Raw genomic sequence first — 23998 nt, forward strand, 5'->3', positions numbered from 1 at the left:
TGAAGACAGCTACAGTGTACTCACATAAATAAAATAAATCTTTAAAAAAAAAAACAAAAACAAAAACAAAACACAACTACAATAGAGTACTATCTGTAAAAGAGAGTTCTGGGACATCCAGGGCTATAGAGGCAAATCCTGTCTTAAACACACACACCACACTATCTGTAAATAAATAATTATCAATCCAACAATATTAGACAAAGATATTTGGGAATATGCATAAATCAGGAATAAAAGATAAGTTAACACTGAAAAATCAACTATAACTCTGTATTAGTAGAAATAATTATTACTATGTGATCATTCCAGTAGATAGATTTAAAATATTTAAAATATCCATTTCCAATGAAGTGTTTGACAATCTCATTTCCAATGAAACTTCCAAACTATAACTGAAGGATCATCTTCAAATTAATAAAATATACTCAAGAAACCTATAGAAAACACTATTATAACCGGTAAAAGATTCAATGTTTTCCTCTAATACTAAAAACAAAGATTTCATTATTTGTATTAAATGTTGCATTTAGGTGCAATATGGTAAAAAAGCTAATAAAAAACGAATAAAAGCATATTTGTTAACAACATAGTTATCTGTATAGACCTGATAATGGCCCAGGCATGGTGGCATAGGCCTTTAAACCACAGCACTCCAGAGGCATAGGCAGGCCGGTCTCTGTAAACCTATTTTACATAGTTCTAGAATATAGTAAGACTGTCTCAAACAAACAAACAAACAACACCTGATGAAGGGTAGGGAAGTGGACCTGAGTTTGAATCTCCAGCAGCCAAGCTAGGATCATATGTGGTAGCTCACACCTTTAGTCCCAGCATCTGGGAGACAGAGGCAGGCAGATCTCTGAGTTCAAGGCCAGCCTGGTCTACATATAGCAGCAATCCAGGATAGCCAGTACTACAAAGAGAAACCCTGTCCTGAAAAACAAAACACAGTGTGTGTTTCCACACATGCCTATAACTCTAGAGCTAGAGGTAGGACTGACGGATCTAGGATTCTGAGAGATTATTTAGCCTGCCTAACCTAACCCAGGGGCTTGAGGTTTGATGAAGAGAACCAGTTCTCAAGGAAGTCTGGCAGGGTAGAAGATTATCATATTAGCAGCCTTCCTCTGGCCTCTGTACAGGTATACACATACACACAAAGAAAGGAGGGAGGAAAAAAGGAAGATTCTTTCATTATTATTATTTTTGAGACAGGGTCTTTCTACACAGACCTGGCTGTCCTGGAGCTTGTTATATAGACCAGGTTGGCCCCAATTTTCTGAGATCCACCTGCCACTGCCTCACATGTGCTGGGATTAAAAGTATGTGCTACCACATCCAGCTCCTTGATGAAATCTATTTAAAAATCTAATAAGCAAGGTTTGATTTATAAGAATCAACTGAATTTTTATATACTATCACAGGACAAGCACTTATGTGTGTGTGTGTAGGAGGTGTTTTTCTTTTTGCGACAGGGTCTTATGTAATTCAGGCTGGTCTCAAACTTTTATCATCCTGTCTCAATCTCCTGAATGCTGAGATTACAAGTGTGTGCTACAACACCTAGAGAGACACTCAAATTCTAAAATCTATCTTTGACAACAGCATTACCTATGAAATACTAAGGGATACCAAGGATGTGCAAGAGTATACATCAAAAGCTATACGACATCTATACACAGAGGTTCAAGTCTGTGAAACCAACACTCGGAATGTAAAGCAGGAGAATAAGCAGTTTAAGGCCAGAACAGCTTGAAGTCACTGGAGGTTACAAAATACTGCTGAAAGAAATGAAAAGATTTGAATAATTAAGGATCATTCTTAATAATGACCAGTCAAGATATTCTTGTTAAATTTTACCCAATTTCTATAAATTCAATGCAATCTTAATAAAAGTCCAAGCAGGCTTTTTAAATAAATTGACAGTCTGATTCTGAAATGTATCTACTGGGGGGCAGAAATGATGGCTCAGTGGTTCAGAGCACTGGCTGCTCTTACAGAGGACCTGGGTTTAATTTCCAGCATCCCCATGGCAGCTCACAACCATCCTGTAACTTCAGTTTCAGGAGATACAATGCTCTCATCTGACTCTGAGGATAGATGAACACAGTCATACATTCAGGCAAAATACCCCTACACATAATAAAATAAAATTAAGTAATATTTATGCATCAATACAAAGAAAAAATATAATAGCCAAAATAAATGCAAAATAAAATTAATGGAACATATTAGATTTTTTTTTTTTCTCTATAGGCTTAGGTTAACTGATTTTTTAACAAAGATACAAAGGTAACTTAGTCAAAAATGAGTTGTTCTCATAATAGACAGTAAAGAAACAACTAAAATTCAGGCCAACAAAATAGCTTAGAGATAAGGTGCTGCCTACCAAGCTAATGACCTGAGGTCACTCTCTGATGCCCATATGGTAAGATTAGAAAACTGATTCTTCAGGTTGTTCTCTGCCTTCCATATTCATGCTGTGGCTCATAAATACTCAGACAGAAAATCAAATGTCATTTTAAAAAAATTAATGAAATAAAGAAAAAAGCAACAAAAACCAGTTTGACAAATGTCTTTTACTATATACAAAATAATTTCAGGATGGGCAATAGCTCTAACTCTCATAGCTAAGACTGTAAAAGACAAGGCAGTAATTCTGACTTTGAGTTAGTCAAAAGACTCCTAGCACACAAAATATATAATTCATAAAAGAATCAATGACAAAAATTAGATTAAATGGTATGGAGATTCTTCAAAACATATGTAAATAAAACTACCACTTGATCTACTTTTAGATATTATCACAAAGAATTGAGCTAAGCATGGTGGCTCATATCTGTAGCCTTAGCTTTCAGGAGGCTAAGATTAGGGAATAACCGCAAACTTGAAGCTGGCCTGGGCTATACGATGAGTGTCAAGGCAACCTGAACTACAAAGTGAGACTTCCATCTTAAAACAACAGACTACAAAAACAAGCAACCACAAACTCTCCAAAGGACATACTTACAGACCCATGTTCACAGTAGTACTGTTTACAACAATGAGGCCAACTAGTTGTACACATATACAACAAAAGAGGTTAAAAAGAGTTCTGTCACATGCTATATTATGAGCGAGTCTTGAACACATTAAGTGGAGTAAGTCACTCCTAAGAAAACAAAGTTTGTGTCTTTTCATCAATATGACTTTTCTGAAGTCTCGAATCCAGAGTAACTGAGACAGAATGATACTGACCAGGACTGGGGTACGCAGAGAGAGGGACTGCTTACTGACAGGTACGGAGTTTCAGATTTGGAATATAAAAAATTCTGGAGACTCACATGACTTGCATGACACTTATAAATGGGTTAATAAAGTAAATGTCATGCTTTTGAGCAGTAATTAAAAAATAAAAAAAATTAATACTGGTATGAGAGTAGGATTCAGCTTGAAGGAGCTCCGAATGGTCAAATTTGAGATCAAACTGACCAGCAAAAAGACTAGGAACTGGGACTGGAAAGATGGCTCTGCAGTTAAGAGCAATTGCTGCTTGCTGTAGAGTACTGGGTTCAATCCCCTGCACCCATATAGCTGTTCACAACCATCTGTAACTCCAGTTCCATGGGATCCAACACCCTCTTCTAGCTTCCGTGGGTACCAGGCACAAACAGAATGCACAATCATTCATGCAAGCAAAGCACTCACATAATTTTTCTTAAAGAATGAGAACTATAAACATAACTTTAAAAACCCATGAACTGGAACATAGCTCACTGGGAGAACATGTATTTAGCATGTAAGGAAACGAGGAGTGAGCTGTAGGTGGATATGATCAAAATACATTGCATACATGTATAAAACTGTCAATAAATACATATTCTAAAATAGAAAAACTAAAGATTATAGAGAGAGAGCTTGGGACTAGAAACACTTTCTGTGTCCTGCTGTAACGGCTAATTCAGATGAAAATCATTAATGAATGATCAAACCATTAGGCAAAGTTAGTTGTAGATGATAGGATATTCACACGGTCCTAAGGCATCACCCCATAAACAACAGTAATTAGAGGGTAAAAATGTACCTTATAATGGAAAGTCCACTAATACCTTAAACTCGGTAACATCAGTTCAACAGCCTATCACTAAGTGTCAGGGTATATAGAGCACAAAGGTACCTAACAGCCCTCTAAACTAGCTCTGCCCAGAATGCTTAATCTGAATCTAATCCTGCTTCTAGTTTACAGAAATATAGGACATGAAAATCAAACTAAATGGCACTAAAGAAGTGATCAGACAAAATTCAGAATGTGACAAAAAGAGTCTGCGACAGTAACTAAAGATGGGAACCTTCATCAGATTCTGCCTCAAGTTACCTAGGGATGTTGGGAACAATTCCAGACACTGGCACGTGGACTAGGCATTAGATGATCTTAAGAGGCAATATTTAGCTGGGTGAGGTGTTATACACCTTTAACCAGGTGCTTGGGAGGCAGAGGTAGGTGGATCTCACAGCCTTGTCTACAGAGTTTCAGGACAGCCAGGGCTACACAACCCTATCTAGAAAAAACAAACAAACAAACAAAAAGTAATAGTTAAGCCAGGCAGTGGTGGTGGTGGTGCATGCCTTTAATCCCAGTATTCAGGAGGCAGAAGCAGTAGATCTCTGTGAGTTCCAGGACAGCTAGGGCTACACAGAGAAACCCCGTCTAAACGAACAAACAAACAATCAAATAAATAGGCAGGCAAAAAAAAAAAAAAAAAACCCAAAAAACAAACAAACAAAAAACCCCAGTGATTATAAAAATTTAACCTTACTATTTAAAAATATTAAATTTACCTATCAGTATCGATGACAATAAAAATTCAGTGTCAGGATGACTGATAACATATAACAAGAGTTTTTAAAATGTTTATATACTTTACCTAGTAATTCCACTTCTAGGCATTCATCCTATAGAAATAAGAGTTGTACAAAACATTTATTGACCAGAATTTCCACTACAACATACTAATGAAAACAGATACAACCCAATTATCCAAGATAGACTACTTTGTAATTACTACAGAATTTATTTTGGTATTTGAAACAGGATCTCATGTAACACAGCCTGTTCTCGAACAACATTTTCTTTTTAACTTATATTTCTGAATTTAAGGGAGAGGGGCGGCACTCAAACACAGAAGTCTAGCTCTCTTCTTTCACCTTGGGATTTTGCAGATCAAACTCAAGTCATCAAGTTTGGCTGAAAAGAGCCTTTTGTCACTTATCTACTTCACTGATTCCAAATTTAGTTGAGGTTGTTCTCAAGTTTCTAATATTTTTAAGGACTGAGATTATAGGTGTACTACAGGAAAAGCTAAAAAAAATTATTTTTTGCTTTATTTGGAGGCAGGATCTCTCATTGTGTAGTTCAGGCTCCTGAATGCTGAGATTAACAGGTATGTGACACCACCACTCTTAACTATATATTTTTGTTTACTCATTTATTTTATAGAAGTTTATTTTACACGAGTTTATTTTTATCTTATGTGTTTGCTTACATCAGTGGTTCTCAACCTGTGAGTTTTGACCCCTTTGGGGGTTGAGTGACTTTTTCACAGTGGTTGTGTAGGTTCATTGGAAAACACAGATATCTACATTATTATTCTTAACAATAGCAAAATTAGTTATGAAGTGCGATGAAAATAACTAAGGTTGGAGGGGGTTGTTACAACATGAGGAACTGTATTTAAGAGTCATAGCACTAGGAAGGTTTCGAACCACTGGTATTCATGTACACTACAAGCATGCCTGGTGCTAGATTGGCCAGAAGAGGGCACTGGAACCCCTGAACTGGAGTTACAGAAGGTTGTGAGTTGCCATGTGGGTGCTGGGAACCAAACCTGGTCTTCTCCAAAAGCAGTAAGTACCCTTAACCACTGAGCCACCTCTCAAGACCCTTGTTCTTAAATTACTGGATGCATGTATGACATGTGTAGGTACATGACCTATAGTGCACATGCGGAGGTCAGAAGCTCCTTCAGTTCTCTTCTTCCACTTTGACTTAGTTCAGGGGACTTATCTCAACCAGGCTAATGCAGCAAGCACTCATACTTGCTGAGCTGTCTAGCTGGCCCTTGACTAAAAATTTTAATATATAGCTAAGTGGTGGTGGTGCACATCTTTAATCCCAACACTTGGGAGGCAGAGAAAGATGGATCTCTGAGTTCAAGGTCAGCTTGGTCTACAAAGTGAGTTCCAGAACAGCCAGGGCTACACACTGAAATCATCTGGGGGGGGGGGGGAAGAAGTGAAGCAATTTACAAACTAACATACTCTCTTTATAGGCTCTACTTTATAGGACAGACTGTATCAAAATGCTAATTTTGATACTTCTAGGTGGTAGAGTGGATTAAGAAATTGAGAGGATTGCTGTGAGTTCAAGGCTAGTCTAGGAAGCACTATGAAACCTTATCACAAAAAGAAACAAATAAGGGGCTGGAGAGATGGCTCAGCAGTTAAGAGCACTGATTGCTCTTCTAGAGGTCCCAAGTTCAAATGCAGCACCCACATGGTAACTCACTGTCTGTAACTCCAGAAATTGGCAATCTCACATAGACACACACGTAGGCAAACCACTAAAGCACCAATGCACATAAAATAAAAATAATTAAAAAAAAAAAAGAAAAGAAAGAAACAAGATGAAGACTACATACTTCCCTCATTTGTAATATGGAATACAAAAATCGCAAAACTTGAGTAGCTGGGTGTGGTAGTTTGAATGCTTGATCCCTGTTAGTAACTGTTTGGGAAGAACTAGGAGGTGTGGCCTTGTTGGAGAAGGTATGTCACTTGGGATGTACTTTTGAGTTTTCTAATGTACTGTGCCTCCCACCCCCACCTGGTGTCTGTCTGTCTGTCTCTGTCTCTCTCTCTCTGCCTCTGTCTCTCCTGTTGTCTGTGTATCAGAATAAAAAGCTCTCAGCTATTGCTCCAGTGCCATGTCTATCTGCTTCACAACATGATCATGGATTAACCCTCCGAAACTATAAGCAACCCCTCTTAAACGTTTCCTTGGTCGCTTCACAGCAATAAAAAGTAACTAAGACACTGGGGGTGTAGCTCAGTTGGAAGAGCCTGGCGAGCTGAAGTCTGTCCCTAGCTAGCACTTATAAACTTGTCATAGTGTATACCTGTAATCCCAGCACTCAGAAGGCAAAGGCAAGTAGTTAAAAAATTCCTTCATCTTCTCACTTAGGAGGCAAAGGCAGAAGTATTTCTGTGAGTTCAAGGCCAGCATGTTCTACATGCCAAGTTCCATGCCAGCCAGTGCCAGTCAGTGAGATGCTTGTCTAAAAAAAAAAAGTTCGCCGGGCGTGGTGGCGCACGCCTTTAATCTCAGCACTCGGGAGGCAGAGGCAGGCGGATTTCTGAGTTCGAGGCCAGCCTGGTCTATAGAGTGAGTTCCAGGACAGCCAGGGCTATACAGAAAAACCCTGTCTCAAAAAAACAAAAAAAAAAAAAAAAAAGGTTCAGGTTCTGCCTCAGCTACATAGAGGTAAAGATCAGCCATATACAAATGAATATACAAAGAATCTCCCCAAAACTAAGATTGTGCATATATACACTGTGACTAAGGTACAGGGAAAGTGACACAAAAACTTAGTAATGGGCTAGGAAGATGGTTCACTGAGTAAAGTGCCTGCTGCACAAGCATAAAGACCTGAATGTGGATTCCTAACAACAATGTGAAAAAACTGGACAGAACAGTAAATGTCTATAAGTCCCGCAGCAGTGAGAAAGCAGTAAGTGGATCCTAAGGGTTTGCTGGCTAGCCAGCCAGTCTAGCTAAAATGACAGTCAGCTCAATGTTCAGTGTGAGATCCTAGAAAAATAAAATGCAGACATTGGATTATTAATTCCAGCCCTACACACACACACACACACACACACACACACACACACACACACACACACGGAGAGGGGGGCTGATGAAATGGATCACTGAGTAAACCCATCTAATCATTATTTATATAACAACTTACATATTTACATGTATACATATACATACATATATATATATACATATATATATGTATATATGTATATCTCCATATATCCCTTGGAATCTTCATAAAGGTAGAAGGAAAGAACTCCACAGAGCTTTTAGTCACATGCCAGACACATGCATGTCATGGTATATGCATCCACACAATAGTAATAATATAATTTTAAAGTAATGAAAATAAACAATACAAGATTACTGAAAGACAAAATCGTCAGAGATATAAAAAAATCTTTAGAATAACTAGACAGGAAATATTAATAGATGTCAAAAAGAATTTCCTGTAAGTCAAATTTTTAAAAATCTCATTATAGGGGGGCTAGAGAGATGGCTCAGCGGTTAAGAGCACTGAGTGCTCTTCCAGAGGTCCTGAGTTCAATTCCCAGCAACCACATAGTAGCTCACAACCATCTAAATGAGATCTGATGCCCTCTTCTGGTGTGTCTGAAGACAGCTACAGTATACTTATATATAATAAATAAACAAATCTTTAATAAAAAAATCTCACTATAGAATGTGTAAAATGTATGCAAAAGTAAAAAAACAAACAAAACCATACTATATGCCTATGTATTCATCATTCAGTTTCATTTATCAACATTTTTGTCACAGCTATTTCATTTTATTTTATAAGATTTTTGTTTTATGTCATTTGTTGAGGCTTAAAACATATCACACAGCTGGGCAGTGGTGGCGCACGCCTTTAATCCCAGCACTTGGGAGGCAGAGGCAGGCAGATCTCTGAGTTTGAGGCCAGCCTGGTCTACAGAGTGAGTTCCAGGACAGGCAGGGCGACACAGAGAAACCCTGTCTCAAAGAATACAAGCAAACAAACAAACAAAAACACATTACACTATTTTACCTAAACATTCTATAATGAGCCAGGCCCGGTGGCACACCCCTGTAACCCCAGCACTTGGGAGACAGAAGCAGGAGGATCTTATAAGATTGAGGGCAGCCTGGCTACATAGCGTTTCCAGAACAGCTAGGGCTACAAAGAAGACCCTGTCTCCAAAAAAAAACTTAGCAAAAATACTTCACCATGAAAAGAATAAACTTTCTTTCTTAAAAAAATTTTTTTTTTGTTTTACTTTATGAGTGTTTATCTGAACATATATATGTGTACTAAATGCAAGTCTAGTCCTGGCAGTGGCCAGAAGGGGATATCAGATTCCCTGGAACTGGAATTTGTTTTGTTTTCCCACAAATTAGTTTGTAAATAGTCATTTGGGTTGTGGGAAACCAAGGCTCTATAAAAGCAGTAAGTGTAGCTGGGCGTGGTAGCGCACACCTTTAATCCCAGCACTCGGGAGGCAGAGGCAGGCAGAGGCAGGCAGATTTCTGAGTTTGAGGCCAGCCTGGTCTACAAAGTGAGTTCCAGGACAGCCAGAGATATACAGAGAAACCCTGTTTCGAAAAACAAAAAAAAAAAAAAAAAAACAGTAAGTGTTCTTAACCACTAAGCCATAACCCCAGCCCCAAACTTTCCTGTCAATAGTGATATTTAATAAATTCTATTAGCTAAAATTGTATTAGCTTGAGCTAAATACTGTCCTATACATCATATGTGTATTTGAATATATAATTATGTTTCATACAAACTAAACTTCATTATTCTCACTTTGCAAAGAAGTTTCCAGTGGCTCAAGGTCCCATCTAGTCACCAATGGTGCCAGAATATAGCCCAGAAGCTGTACCAGTGGGCCGGCTCAGCAGGGAAAGGTACTTGCATGCCTAATGACTTGAGTTCAGTATTTGGGACCCACATGGTGGAAGGAGAAAACTGACTCCTACAGGTTGTCCTCCACACATGCACTGTGGCTGCACATGCCTACGTACATGCAAACGTGTACAAAGAAAATATAACAAAAAATAAATTAAAAACAAACCTAGAGGTTAAGTCTAAACTTTATTTTTTTCAACCACTAAAGTCTATTGCTTTCCTACTGTATTTCTAGCTATTCCTTGAAAGTAGAATATAAATTGTAGTAATTTTGGGAGAGGAATTACTGAATAAGAAAGCAAATGGAAAAGACAGAAAAAGGTGAACAACTGTGCCTTGATTTGCATGAGAAATTTTCTTTGAACACCTCAAATGAATAAGAAAAATATAACTAGATACCAGCACACCTCCCAGGACATAAAAGAAGCCACCTTAGAGGGAGAAACAAAACATCCAGGCTTTTTTTTTTTTTTAAATAAGCTTGAAGATGAACGATGAGCAAATCTTTTTAAAGTTTTTACTTCCAGCAGACCTAACAGTTCAAACAAACAGACCTCCTCACAAGCAGGGGGTAAGAAATGAACACCAGTGATATCTGATTGCTTAATAAAATCTCGAGCAAAAACTAAAGCAACTTATTTTTTTAAATTTCTGATTGGTATTAGCACTGTAGCCCTTTAAAACCAGAACCTACTAACCCAGGGCTTTTCAAGAGAAAGGAGTCCTCACCGCAGAACCACGTTCCCACGCCCTTCCTTAGAGCAGCGGAATGCCTACACTCAGTACCTGTTCTATGGACATCTTTCTCAATTATCTCCACTCTTCTCAAATATACACTGAAGAGTTCTTTCCTCATTAATTAAGTGTTTCTTTAGAAAACTAATCAGCATTTTAGTATAATGATCTCCTCTAGACCATGAATTCCTACTGCAGGCCAAGAACCAGTTGCTAATTTTCAAACTTAACTTCTAAAAGTACTCTACAAAGTCTGCTGAATAAGGACAGAAACTAAACTAAACAATACAGAATACAGCATGACCTTTATGGGAAGAAAATCTTTTATCAGTATAAAATCTCCCAACATTCCATGTCATTAATTCTGCTCCTATCTCTTTAGAAATTTCCCATCAGCCACTGGTTCAAACTGAAGAAAACAGTATAATCTCCACTTTGGCTTGCAATAGCTTCTATGAAGTACAGGGAGATAAGTTTGAAGGATCTAGAACATAGTTTAGACTTTCAAGAGCTTGTAGTAAGAAGCCAAGATGCAGGATAAAGTTTGAAATGCTTGCTTTTTATATTTAAAAACAAAAGGCAACAGGAAAAAAGCCCCACATTTGAAAAGACCGGAAACAGTGATTAGTAAGGAACTCCTCTTCATCACTTCTACTACATAACAGTCAAAACAGCAACAACAACAACACCCCCTCCCCAGTTCACAGCGATAAACTACAGGGAAGAGCGTCACTAGCCTGAACCCTTTCTCTGATGTTTGTTGTCCAAACCATTTTGCATAATTGAACCCTTTAAAATAAATCTTTGGATAAGGAAGTTTTCTTCTTCATCGGTTTAAGAAAATTCAACACAACATCCCAGTTTAAGCTCATTACGATGGAAAGAAAATGCCTAAATCCATGTTTTATAAGCCACTCTTTGGTTACCATGTTACCTTGGTTAGAGTCCCCTGGATCTTCTATATGAGCAATGACTTTGCTGAGATAAATGTCCTTCTGTTTTTCTAGATCTGATTGTGAAAACATCCTTGAATAAAGCAAACCAGGAAGAAAAACACCAATTAGAACCATGACTTCAGTGCTTTGTAGAAAAGTCACATATTCAAAACAGGCAAAACATCCAAACTTTCAGAGGCAAATTCGCTTTTAAGATCAGTGAGAGAAAAGATAATGTTAATTATAGTACAAAACTGAAATCAAGTAAAGGAAGAAAAAGAATAAAACCTCTGCTAACAAAGAATAGCAGAAGGTAAAAATTAAGTCACTCCTAGAGAGAGAAACATTTGTTGAATAATTCAAGTTTAGCGAACTTGGTTGAGCCACACAGAAAAAGGTGAGTAAGCTGAAAACTAGAGGGGGGGGGGAACCCTCCCAGCTAAATCTAGCAATTTAGGGAAGCCATGCTCGACCCTGGCAAGAACAATTTCTTAGTCCTTGCTCATAATAGTTCTGTATGGAAAGAGTCAGTGGATGAAAATATTGACATTGTCATTTATTAAGTGTTCCAAGCAGCCTGATTTGTGGGTTTTGATGTAATTTCCCTCTAAGGAATTCACAAAGTGAGGCTGGAGAGATAGATCAGCAGTTACAGTGATGGCTGGTCTTCTACAGAACCTGGGGTTCAATTCCCATTACCCACATAGCAGCTTACAACTGCAATTCCAGTCCCAAAAGGCCTGACTCCCCTCTTCTGGCTTCTGTGGACACATGGCACACAAATATAAATATAGGTAAAACACCTATACATGTAAAACAAAAATAAAACTATCAAAAAAAGGAAAAAATTGACGAAGCTCCCCTCAATTATGTAGAAAAAGAAATAAAACAGAATCCACAAAACTAAAATGTAGTTAACAAATAACCTTGTCATTTTTTAAATGTTTAAATAAAAATATACCATAAGTGTATAATAAAAATCCTTTTTTCAATTTTATTGTAATTAAATCAATCTGATTCAACATATAAAGTAGCTTTTCTAGTACACTCTACTAAAATGCCCATGTATAGACACTGCAATCTCCTGGCAACAAGAAAGTAAACTGAAAAGATGGCCTCAAACTGCAGTCCTAACAGTAGTACAAGAAGAGAGAAAACTAAATAATTATCTAAACAATCTTAGCCTTGTTAATTCTTACTTCCTATCAAATATGTGATCAGGCCTCCTCATACACGGAAACTGTGTGTTCATACAGGGTTTTACTTGTGTGTCTTTCTAAATAACCTTGTGAGGCTGTAGAAAAGGCACCGTTATCTTCATTCTCCTGACACCAAAACTGAAGGGAGAGAATGATTTGCTGAGATAACACAAAACAGGTCAACTCAGAATTTCAAGTTTGCTTAGTCCTCCTGCAGGATTTCATACCCTACACCCCAAACATAGTAAAGAAAAGAGAGGAAAGAAAGGAAAGACAACCACCGAGACCAGCATGGGTCTACATTGCATTACCTGGTTCTGGTTTGTAGAACAGGAATGACTTTGCCTAGTCTTCTCTCACCTTTCGCCTCCCCAGAATCCTTGTCAAAGGCATGCTGATTTGTTGTTGTTGATGTTATTGTTGTTGTTTTCCAGAGCAGAAGGCAGGAATAGGACAGATAATTACTAGTTATATTTTTATAATTTGCAGCTGTTATCATTATAAAGCTCTCTATGAGAATACAAAATTTTGGAGAATGGGGGAGAGTTGAGACAGGGTTTCTATGTGTAGCCTAGAACTCGCTCTGTAGACCAGGCTGACCTCAAACGCAGAGATCCCCCTGCCTCTGCCTTCCGAATGCTGGGACTGGAAGGATGTGTCACCACTGCCTAGGGAAAATATTCCTTTTTAATAAATGATTATCTTTAAATACTATGTATAACGCGTTACGGTAGCATTTAAAATAACAATTATAATTTTAAAAAAAGGAAAAAATTTTTTTCTGAAGATGGGATTATTTTATACATTCATTTAGGAGATTGAGAATCAAGCTCAGAAGCACAGTTCATTAATTCTTGCCGTAATGTTCAGTAACATTTACTCAATTTATAGTTAAGCATTGTCAGGTGGATGGGTACAGCTTAGCAGTACAATATATGACTAGCACTCACAATGCACTACGCTTAATACTTATTATCAAAAAAAGAAAGAAGTTTGCTGGGTGTGGTGGTGACACTTTTAATACCAGCACTCAGGAGGCAGAGGTAAGTTTCTCTGAGTTTGAGGCCAGCCTGGTCTACAGAGTGAGTTCTAGGACAGCAGGGGCTACACAGAGAAACTCTATCTAGGAAAAAAAAAAAAAAAAAAAAAAAAACACAAATCAAAAGATTAAAGAAATTTGAAGAAACATCAAAGGTTGAAAAACAAAGTCATGGTGTCAATCAGGATTCAAACCCCAATTCATTCCGCTAACCTCAAACAAAACTATCATTGTGGTATATATGATATCCACAGGGGAGATTTTATATATTTACTTTTTAAAAAAGATTTACTTATTTATTTTATGCATATGAGTACACTGTAGCTGTGTTCAGACACACCAGAAGAGAGCACTGGATCCCATTACAGATGGTTGTGAGCCACCATGTGGTTGCTGGGGATTCAATTCTAGACCTCTGGAAGAGCAGTCAGTGCTCTTAACCACTGAGCCATCTCTCCAACCAGTTTTATACATTTTATATATGGGAGTTAAATACACAGGAATTCTTTCTGAATGAAAATAACTTCATTTCTACTATGTCTTGAAAAAATGTACTTACTCTGTTTGATGAACTGGACACAACTGGAATCCTCACTTCACCACCTGATTTATGTGATCCACTACTTTTCCTGTTGGGTATCTCTGAATGGTTGGGGATCTGAGAGAACACAGGGGTAGGTTTCTTACTTTCAGGTATATTTTTATCAGAGGCAGTTTGTTCGATGTTATTGTTTGAAGGAGAAGAAAGCAGGGGCCCATCCCAAGCAGAGTTACTGGGACTGACCCCTTCAGGTTCAGTGCAACGTTTACTCTCATTAGGATGAAGATCATCTTTTCTCGTCTGTTCCCGAAGGGAGGCGGGGTTTTCCGGTTCTTTGGAGGAATCGATCTTGTCTTTATCAAGCACAGGATCACAAACTGTTGGATTAAACGGTGCAACAACAGTTACTTTTATAAGATTCTTTTCAAGTACAAAGTGTCTGTTTAGTGATTGACTAGGAGTTGGTCCATGACCAACTGATGTACTTAGTTGAGGTAGTTTTAGGAAGCCAGGGGTCTCAGCTGCTGGTCCCAAGCTGTACAAAGAATTTTCTTGAGGAGTATCAGGTAGAATTTGACTCTTTCTTGGTCTATACTCATTATGCCCACCATCATCGTCCTTCAAGAGCATCTCAATCTCTTCCTCTGTGAAACTGAAATGGCCATCATCTTCTTCTCCATCAGAAAACTCCAACAAGGAGTCATCCAATTCATCTTCATCCGAGGAACCCCAAGAAAACGAGGCATTGTCTTTAGGCAGAAAAGAGGTACCAGAAGACTGTTCAGAGGGCAAGAGTGAACACGTCATATCTGGAAAAATATGAGGAAGTTTTGCTGAAGAACAAGAAATATCTTAAACCAAGTCTAATCTACTATATGTATACAGGAGGCATCCTAGGATCTCAAATGCTGTGCTTGCAGTGACTTGTAACTTGAGAAATAACTAAGATATTTAATCTTACTAGCATTATGTAAATGTTTAAGATACTTTTGATTTGTGTTGGTGAGGCTGTAGAGACAAGCACTTACTACTAGTAAAGCCTAAGTTAAAATGATTGTGTGGAGAGTAGCTTGGCAACACCATCTGATTTACTAATCTCACTTCTCTAAATTTATCAGACTGAACTACCTACTACAAATGGAAATTTATCATATAGACCTACCTACTACAAATGCACACGGAAACTCAGGGATGTTCAAATCAGTATTATTCCAAACAGTTAAATATTAGAGGTAACCTAAATGTCCACCTCTAAGAGAAATGTTCAATAAAATCATGTTCATGTCAAAATCATTTTTCAACTACTTAAAAGCACATTAAAGTAGATTTATATGTACTACCATGGAATGACTATAATATTCAAGCAAAATATATGTTTTATGAAATGTTTTAGACATGGTGCATTAATCTCCAGTTCTTTAATTTTTTTTTTTTTTTTTTTTCGAGACAGGTTTCTCTGTATATCCCAGGCTGTCCTGGAACTCAGAAATCCGCCTGCCTCTGCCTCCCGAGTGCTGGGATCAAAGGCGTGCGTCAGCACGCCCAGCTTAATTTCCAGTTCTCAAGACTGAACCTGGAGCCTCATGCATGCTGTACAAGCCCTCACATTCCCAGGATACCTCTTACTGTTTAATTTTAGATAGAGCGTTACAAGATGCCCAGACTAGATCTAACTTGCTGTGTAGCACAACCAGGCCTTGAATTTGCAATCCTCCTGCCTCAGTCTCCACAGAAGATGGGATTCCAGGCTTGTGACCCAACTGAAACATACATACACTCATACACATACACACACACACACACATATATTTTTAAATGAAAATAAAATTTAAAAAATCATGAGAGGGAAGCAGATAGATAAATGTTGTTGAGTATAGGTGGTACATGCCTTTAATCCCAGCACTCAGAAGGTAAAAGCAAGAGAATGTTACAGGTAAGCCAAAGCTATACAGTGAGACCCCGTTTTAAAAAACAAAAATTAAAAAGATGTCTTGCATACTGTGTGGAGCTGCTGGAGCAATCTCTGCCTTTGCCACGAGATCAAATGGGAAAAGGTTTCAACTCCTGCTGGCTGTTCCTTCCAGGAGACTTGTCAAAGTGATTGACTCCCACCTTCCTGCAGGCACAAAGAAAATGAAAGGATCTTCTCATCACTTTCAACCCCGATAATTACAAAGTCAACTGCAGCATGCTTCAAGGTGTTCCATCTATTAATTTTGATCTTGATTTTTTAAAAATACCAGCAAGTTGGATTATTTTCAGTGAAGAACACCAAAGAAAAATCTTTAGAGGAAAAAATTATGCAACTAAGAACTGGCTTAGTTCCTCCCAACAACTGGCACTTTCTTCTGACTGCTGTCGGCTTTAGTTGGGTAAAGAAGGACTAGGAACCCTAAGACCCAAGATCTGGCTCTGTCACTAACCAGTCCTAACCATTTAAGTCACTTAGCCAATTGGACTTGTTTCTTGTAAAATAGGAAAGGGCTGAGGAGGAGGAGGAGGAGGCCATGTCAAAGATTTTAACCAAACTAAAAATGATAACCACTCCAAAAACCAATCAAGCCGCTTCCTCATTTTCAATATATATAAAACACAAAGAAAAGGTCAGCAAAGATATAAATACAAAAGTTGTTGCTTGTTATCAATTATAGAGTCAAATGTCAACATCATTCAACTCTTTTTCTACATGAATGTTTACTTGTATAATTAAAATTTAGTGTGGTGGTTAGGGATGTGGCTGAGTAGTGTTTGCTTAGCATACATAGCGGGCTGGGATTATTGGCACACACCACCATACCTACTTTATGTGGTACTGGGGAATCACCCAGTAGAGCGCTTTGCTAATGCTAGGCAAGTGCTTGTTTTTTGAGGTAGATTCTCATACAGTTCAGGCTGGCATCCAAATCACTATGTAGTGGAATGGAACTTCTGATCCTCCTCCACCTCCCAAGTGCTAGGATTACACGAATGTACCTCTTCACTTGGCTTCCTTTATAGCCTGTTTCTTTGTTTTTTTAAGACAAGGTTTTTCTGTGTAGCCCTAGCTGGCCTGAAACTCAGAGATCTTCCTGCCTGTCTTTGCCTCCTAAGTGCTGGGATTAAACATGTGAGCCAACAGCTTCTGCCCAGCCCTTTTTCCAGACAGGGTTTCTTTGTGTAGCCCTGACTGTCCCGTACTTGATTTGTACACCTGGCCTGGAACTCAGAGATCCACCCGCCTCTGCTGTTTATAGCTTCTTAAACTAAAATTCCCTTTACTTTACCACCCCTCATACCATACCTTAACTTTCAGTAACTTTCAGCTTTAATTCAGACATTCCTTCAGCAATAATTTTCCGAGCTACAACCATCAAGCAATTTTTAAGAAATAAAGTTTCCCAATCTCCCAGAACATATAATTTTGTTTGTTTTTTGGGTTTTTGTTTTTTGTTTTTTTTGAGACAGAATTTCTCTGTATAGTCTTGGCTGTCCTAGAACTTGCTCTGTAGACCAGGCTGAGCTTGAACTCACAAAGATCCACCTGCCTCTGCCTTCTAAGTGCTGGGATTAAAGGTGTGCTCCATCATGCCTGGCAACATGTTAGTAAGAAAACACCAAATATTAAATTCTAATATGTGAGAATATAAACTGGTATAGACAATAAAGCACTAAAAAGAAAGGAGGGGAGAATACAGCATTTTATACTCGTTAACTTTGAAAGTTATGATGGGCCAAGCATAGTGGTACATGCCTTTAATCCTAGCACTCAGGAAGAGGGAGGCAACCTCTGAGTTCAAGGTCAGCCGATCTTCAGAGTGAGTCTGACAAAGCTCAAAACATACCCTGTATCGTTTTGTTGTTTTTTGGCAGCAGTAACTTCTAGGCCTTCTAAATTTAGTATGCTTGCTAATATACTATGGAGTATATAAATACTAAAGATAAATTTTTATTACTTGGAAAAATAATTTAACCTACCCTAAAATGCACAAAAGCTGCCCTAGGTCTCACAGATGTCATCCATCATCCAGAGACACATAATGAGCTCCTCTCATAATGCCCCAAATGGCAAAAGCAACAAAACCAATATCATATTCATATACACAAAGAGACAAGACAAATACATTTTAACTCATACAACCCATTCTCTTTGCAACTTTAGTTTCTGAATTTCAATAATATTTTTTCAAAAATTCTTTTTAATTAAAACATAAAAGCCTGGCATAGCAGTATTATGCCTTTAATCCAAGCACTCAGGCAGCAAAGTCATGTGGCTATCTGTGAGTTCAAGTCCAGCCTGGTCTACACAGAGAATTCCAGGACAGCCAGGACTATAGAGAGAAACCCTGTCTCAAACAAAAAGCTTGTAAGTAACATAACTAACTTCCATGGCCACCACTTAGCCCTCCCCCCCATCTACCAACCCCACTGCTAATCTCTTATTCCAGCCTTCTCTCCTTTACTAGATTATTTTGAAATAAATCTCAGATATCACACCATTTTAATTATAAATAATAATTCCTTATCCTAAAATACCCTGCTCAGGGGCTGGAGAAGTGGCGCGATGGTTAAAAGCACTGGCTGCTCTTCTGAGGGCCTAGGCCCCACTCCCAGTACCCGCATGGTGGTTCAATCTACACGGTGCACAGACATACATGCAGGCAAAACATCTATACACGTAAAAAAGAATAAAAAATTTAAACTCCTGCTCAATTTTCCAGTTATCTTTTTCATATTTTTCAGGCTTAAGGAAAAACAAACAAGCCATCACTTAAATAAGGCCCATAAAATGCAATAGGCTGATATATCTTCTAAAGATTTCCTACCTTTTCCCTACTGTAATTATCTGTTAAAGAAAGTTTCTATGATATATAGATATCACAAAATTATAAAAAATATTTAAAAAAATAAGAAACACCAAATTCAGGATAGCAATAACTTCTGGTGGGGGGGGGAATGAATAGCTTCGGTCTATCTGTAATGTTTTGGTAATGTAATAAGTCAAGGTCTCATGTAGCCCAGGCTATCATGAAATTTTCTATATAGCCAAGGATGTCCTGACCTTCCCTCCTTGTTTGCCTCACAAGTCCTAGAACTACAGATAGTATACATGGCTTTTTTTGGGGGGGCTTTTTTTTTTTTAATCAGTAGAGGTAGAAGATAAACCTGGACAGTTAGTATAATGGTAATTATTATTATTATGCTACCTTGCCTAATTTTCTGTTTGAAATATCTAATAAAACAACACTCTTAGAAAATGGCTAGCTGTCTCAGTGAGTAAAGGTCCTAACCCCACAAGCATCTGAATTTACGCTCTAGTACCCATATAGACAGAAGGAAAGAACCGCCTCATCTCAGACCTCCACTTCCACACGGTACACATGCACAAAAGCTTGCACACCATACACACAGATACACAAAGTGGTTAAAAAAAAAAAAGTCTCACTATGTCTCCCTGATCGGCTTGGTACCCACTCTGTAGACCAGGCTAGCCTAGGTGGGTGTGATGACACACACATTTAATCCTATCAGTCAACTGGCCAAGACCGGTGGATCTCCGTGAGTTTAATGCCTGCCTGGCCTACATTGTCAGTTCCAGGCCAGTCTGGGCAACAGAGTGAGACCCTGTCTCAAAAAGCAAACCACAACAACAAAAAATTATGTTATAAAGCCAGTGAGAAAGATATACCAAATGCACCCATAAAGTGGGTGTAATAGTCTCCACCTATACAATAGGAAATCTCACAGTCCAGTAGTCTCGTGAGGTTATTACAAATATTAAGAAAGACATGAACATAAGGCACTTAGTCCACTAGCTATAGTTATTTCATCCCACCACCTAAATCCATCTCGAAGAGCCTTAAGCACAAGAATGATAGGAAAAAAGGCTAAACTGGTATGATCTACTTAGTGAAGCACTTAACCATATTGTCAGTAAACTAATTTAGGACCAGACTGGATGGGTAACTGAAATATCAGGTAAATTCTTCAAATTAATGGCCCATGAAGTAGCTTGTATTAGAGGCACTGGGCTAAAATTCAATGACCTCGGCAATTCATTTAAGTCTCTGAATTTCAATATAAATGAGAACACTCATCTGAAAAAGGCAGACACACTGGCGCTGACTTATCTGTATTTCCAGAATGTTGGTAGGGGAGGCAAGAGGATGTTCAAGGCTACCTGAGGGTCATCTCAAATTCCAAACCGTAGGGGCTACACAGGACAAAGGTGGAAGAGAAAGGGAGGGGTTTGACATAAAGTCAACTTGAACTTTCAAGGGAGGGAAGCTTTCAATCCGGCAAGACATGGAGGCCTTTGCCTTTCATCCCACATGGAAGCCTTTGCCTTTCATCCCAGGAGACAGAGTGGGTGCATCTCTGAGTTCCAGGCCAGCCTTGTCTACACTGCAAGTTCCAGGTTAGTGGTACACAGTCAGACTCTGCCTCAAAAAAATTCATAATCCCCATAATAATAATAAACACCGTGAAGCTTTTAAGTGAAGTTTCACAATCACCCCTCTCGCATGCTACATCACCTGCCATTCTTGGCACTTGCCTGGTAAATCTTTCAAATATGAAAGCTTCTTTATTTTTCAGGGAGGAATATTTTCCTATTTCTAAATTCTCTTAATTCTGCTCCACATCTGTGTGACCCTATTCTGTCCTTCCACTTCCCTCACCTGTCCACCCCCGTCTTCACACTTTAGTGTACCACCCCCTCTCTGTTCTCTAACCTCCTGGTTGCAACCTCAGAAACTGGTTCCCCCATCTATTTTTATCTTACCTCAAAAAACCTACTGCCTATTGGCTTCGTGCACAAAGCCTCATTCTATTCAGGACAGTAAAACGCCAATGCCAAACGTATACTACACGTCCTCGTTCAAGACTCTAAAACCAAAACCACGACCCAACTGGGTCTGATATGCAGGACCAAAAGCAAGGATCATTTTGCTGAAGGGGCGGGGTGTGTGTGGGGGAGTACTACTCATTGGCCTTTGGTTTCCAAACCTCCTAAACACAATACCCATGAAACAAACATGCATCAAAAAAGGGTTTATCACTAAAATGAGCCCCTCCCAATTTTTTTTGTTTTTGTTTTTGAACAAAGGGAACTGACATTATCAGAAAGAATTTGCAACTCCCTCTGGGCTAACTGCAAACACTGTAAAATGGAAAGACAAACCGTCTGGAAATCTCAGCTTTAGGTAACAATTCCCCCAAACTAGGGAGCCAAGGATTCCCACACAGGCCCAAACAGCAGATTTTTCTAAACTGAAGCAACAGGTTTCTTTTTACAAGAATAGTCTATTAAAGCCTGGGGCTTTTAACAACCACGGGGGAGGGGGGGAGACAAAAAACAAAAAATGAGGGCAGCCGGTGAACTCCGTCCTCCTTTGGTGGCCCTCTTCAGGGCTCACCTTAGGTGTCTGCAGCATTCCCTGCGGCCCTGGATGAAACCCAGCAAGGGTGGCCCAGGGATGCCTTGCGAGGATGCCCGCGGGCCTCCCCGTCGGGAACCCTGCCCGCCCGCCGCGCCCAGGGCCTCTCTGCGCTTCCCTCCTCCTCCCACTCCGGAGAGCGAGTCCTCGCCTCCCCGCGGATAGCGGGAGGAGCGCGTGTTTCCTCCGCGCCCCTCCCCCCGGGGCGACCCAGGTCCCCCCATCCCCCCGCCGGCTCCGCCAGGGCACCCGACCTCGGGGGACAGACGCCCACAGCCACACCTCGGCAGGCTGCGGCCCGCGGTCGCCCGGAGTGGGTCGCCCTTTCCCGCCACGACGCCCCTGCGGGAAGCCCGCCATCCCCGCTCTCCCTAGCAACAGCCTCCCGCGGGGAAGGGAGGCACCGGGAGAGGAAGACCCCCTTCCCCCCGCTGACACGGCCGGCGGCCCGAGGACCTGACATCTCCCTTTCCCTCAGCGGGGATGAGGGGCGTCACTCGCCCACGGATGTGGAGGTGGGGGGCAGGGACAACCTCCCCGCCCGCCATCACCTCTGGCGCGGGAAGCAGCCCTTCCCTCAGCGAGACGAGCTTCCCTACTCCTCACGGGGGCAGACGATGAACGCGGCCCTGTGGAGAAGCAACAGGCGCCCCTCCCCAACCCCCCGACCCCTCGCCTAGACCACGGGCGCCGACCCTTACGTCCCGCCCGCTCTTCACCTCCGGAAGCCGGGCCAAAAGCCTGGGCGAGCGGCAGCACCTCACTCCGCCCCCTGCGCCATTTTATCGCCCCCTTCGCGACCTCCCCCACCCCGAGGCAGCGGGGCCAACACCAGGGGGAGGGCAAGCAAGCAGTGATTGGCAGGAAACCGCCCCGCCCCTGAGAGGGATGCGTCGTGGGCGGCCTTCCTAACCCCGCCCCCAGCTCCACCTACACTGAGTTGTTGTTTTTTTTATGGTTCCGCCCTTTCCTGTTTCATCGATTCTTTCGACTCTCTGCTGCTCCTGACTCGGGGCTGCTCGGAGAGAGGAGGGGACGGAATCTAGGCCTAGCAAGCGGAGCGACGAGCTCAGCTGATGCAACCGGACGGGACTAGCGTGACAGTTCCCGGAACGAGGAGACGGCGGCGAACGAGGAAAGGGCGCGGGTGCCGACTGAGTGCGGGAAACAGAGACAGCGCAGCCATGGGTGATGCTCCAAGCCCTGAGGAGAAGCTACACCTTATCACCCGGAACCTGCAGGTCGGGCTTTGGGGGTTGGGATGCCGCCGTTGGGTACCGAGGACTTGAAGTCCCATGATTCCCGATGCCAATCCTGAAGGTGTGGGCCCGCGGTCTCCGCGCCTGGGCGGCTCTACGGCCCTCTCTGCTGGTTGATCAGTCAAGCAGCCATTCTCAGGGTGCAAGAGAAACTCCAGTGGGCTCACCCTTTGTGTGCATATATCTTGTGCTCTAGCCATTCTGGGGCTGGGAACCTCACTCCACCCATCCTATTCTATGCCGGCATCACTGCTAGGCTCTAGGGAGTCAGGGCCATGGTCTTGTGAGGAGAGAACCGGAAATTTAAAAGGACCTATAACCCAAACCACTTAAATAAAACACATACTGAAAATTCCTATGAGTGAAGTTCTGAAAAGAAATAGGGGCGAGCTGGCCGAAGAGATGGCTCTGAGAGGGAAAGAAAGTACTGCCCTTGCAGAAGACCCGGTTTCAGTTCCCAGCACCCACATCAGGCTGTTCGGCATGGCCTGTATCAGGGGATCTGACGTCTTCTGACGTGTGTGTGTGTGTGTGCGCGCGCGCGCGTGCACGCGGACGCTGAGAACTGCATTTCAGACAGAAGGAAGATCCAAGGGGAGCAAGAACATTGCGGTACATAGAGAAGGCTGGGCTTAACTCCGTGGTAAAGCACGCGTGAGGCCCTAGACTCAGCCTTCAGTGCCCTCACACGCTCTTTGTCCAAGGACACTGACTTAAATGGAGTAGAGCAAGCCCAGTGCAGCTCAGCCACCACAACTCCCTGCCAGCAAAACCGTTTCCATCCCTGACTCCCCGTGCCTCTGTTTCTCCACAGAACCTATCCTGTCCTTTGAATTGTTCTCTAAGGAGAGGCAGGTAGGAGCCAAGTCATGAGGGGCTTGTAAACTTTGTTTTACAAGCCAGATAAAGACTGGACTAGAATTATGCTAAGGGCAGTTGCACCACCAAGCTTTTTTTTTTTTTTTTTTTTTTTTAATTTTTTTGATATAATTTCTTTGTACTTTGCCGTAGGTGTTCGGGGTACTTAATATGTAGGGCCAGGCTGGCTTTGAACTCACAGAGATTCTTTTGCCTCAAACTCCTGAGTGCTGAGATTAGAGTTGTGTACCACACCATATCTGGC

The 23998-nt window shown here is 40.7% G+C and overlaps 2 protein-coding genes across 7 annotated transcripts in view; one reads left to right on the forward strand and one right to left on the reverse strand.

Annotated features, from left to right (window-relative positions):
* Positions 1 to 22397, reverse strand: part of S100pbp (S100P binding protein) — a 38530-nt gene extending 16133 nt beyond the window's left edge. Inside the window, exons 1-7 of one of the 6 annotated variants that reach the window (XM_029539643.1) lie at positions 22336 to 22397; positions 16201 to 16317; positions 14220 to 15010; positions 12933 to 13015; positions 11422 to 11513; positions 4908 to 4935; positions 1687 to 1784 (exon numbers count right to left, since the gene is read on the reverse strand). In XM_029539643.1, the coding sequence (XP_029395503.1) occupies positions 4931 to 4935; positions 11422 to 11513; positions 12933 to 13015; positions 14220 to 15008 (969 nt within the window). In that variant the 5' untranslated portion in view covers positions 15009 to 15010; positions 16201 to 16317; positions 22336 to 22397 and the 3' untranslated portion in view covers positions 1687 to 1784; positions 4908 to 4930. Of the gene's footprint in view, positions 1 to 1686; positions 1785 to 4907; positions 4936 to 11421; positions 11514 to 12932; positions 13016 to 14219; positions 15011 to 16200; positions 16318 to 22167 lie in introns of those variants that run through there. The other 5 variants (XM_029539640.1, XM_029539641.1, XM_021200357.2 and 2 more) reach the window with 5 other exon arrangements.
* A 249-nt stretch (positions 22398 to 22646) lies between these two features.
* Positions 22647 to 23998, forward strand: part of Yars (tyrosyl-tRNA synthetase) — a 31584-nt gene continuing 30232 nt past the window's right edge. Inside the window, exon 1 of the mRNA XM_021200342.2 lies at positions 22647 to 22857. Within this exon, the coding sequence (XP_021056001.1) occupies positions 22693 to 22857 (165 nt within the window). The 5' untranslated portion in view covers positions 22647 to 22692. The remainder of the gene's footprint in view (positions 22858 to 23998) is intronic.

The sequence above is a fragment of the Mus pahari genome, chromosome 6 (assembly GCF_900095145.1).
Source record: "Mus pahari chromosome 6, PAHARI_EIJ_v1.1, whole genome shotgun sequence".
NCBI classification, from domain to species: domain Eukaryota; kingdom Metazoa; phylum Chordata; class Mammalia; order Rodentia; family Muridae; genus Mus; species Mus pahari.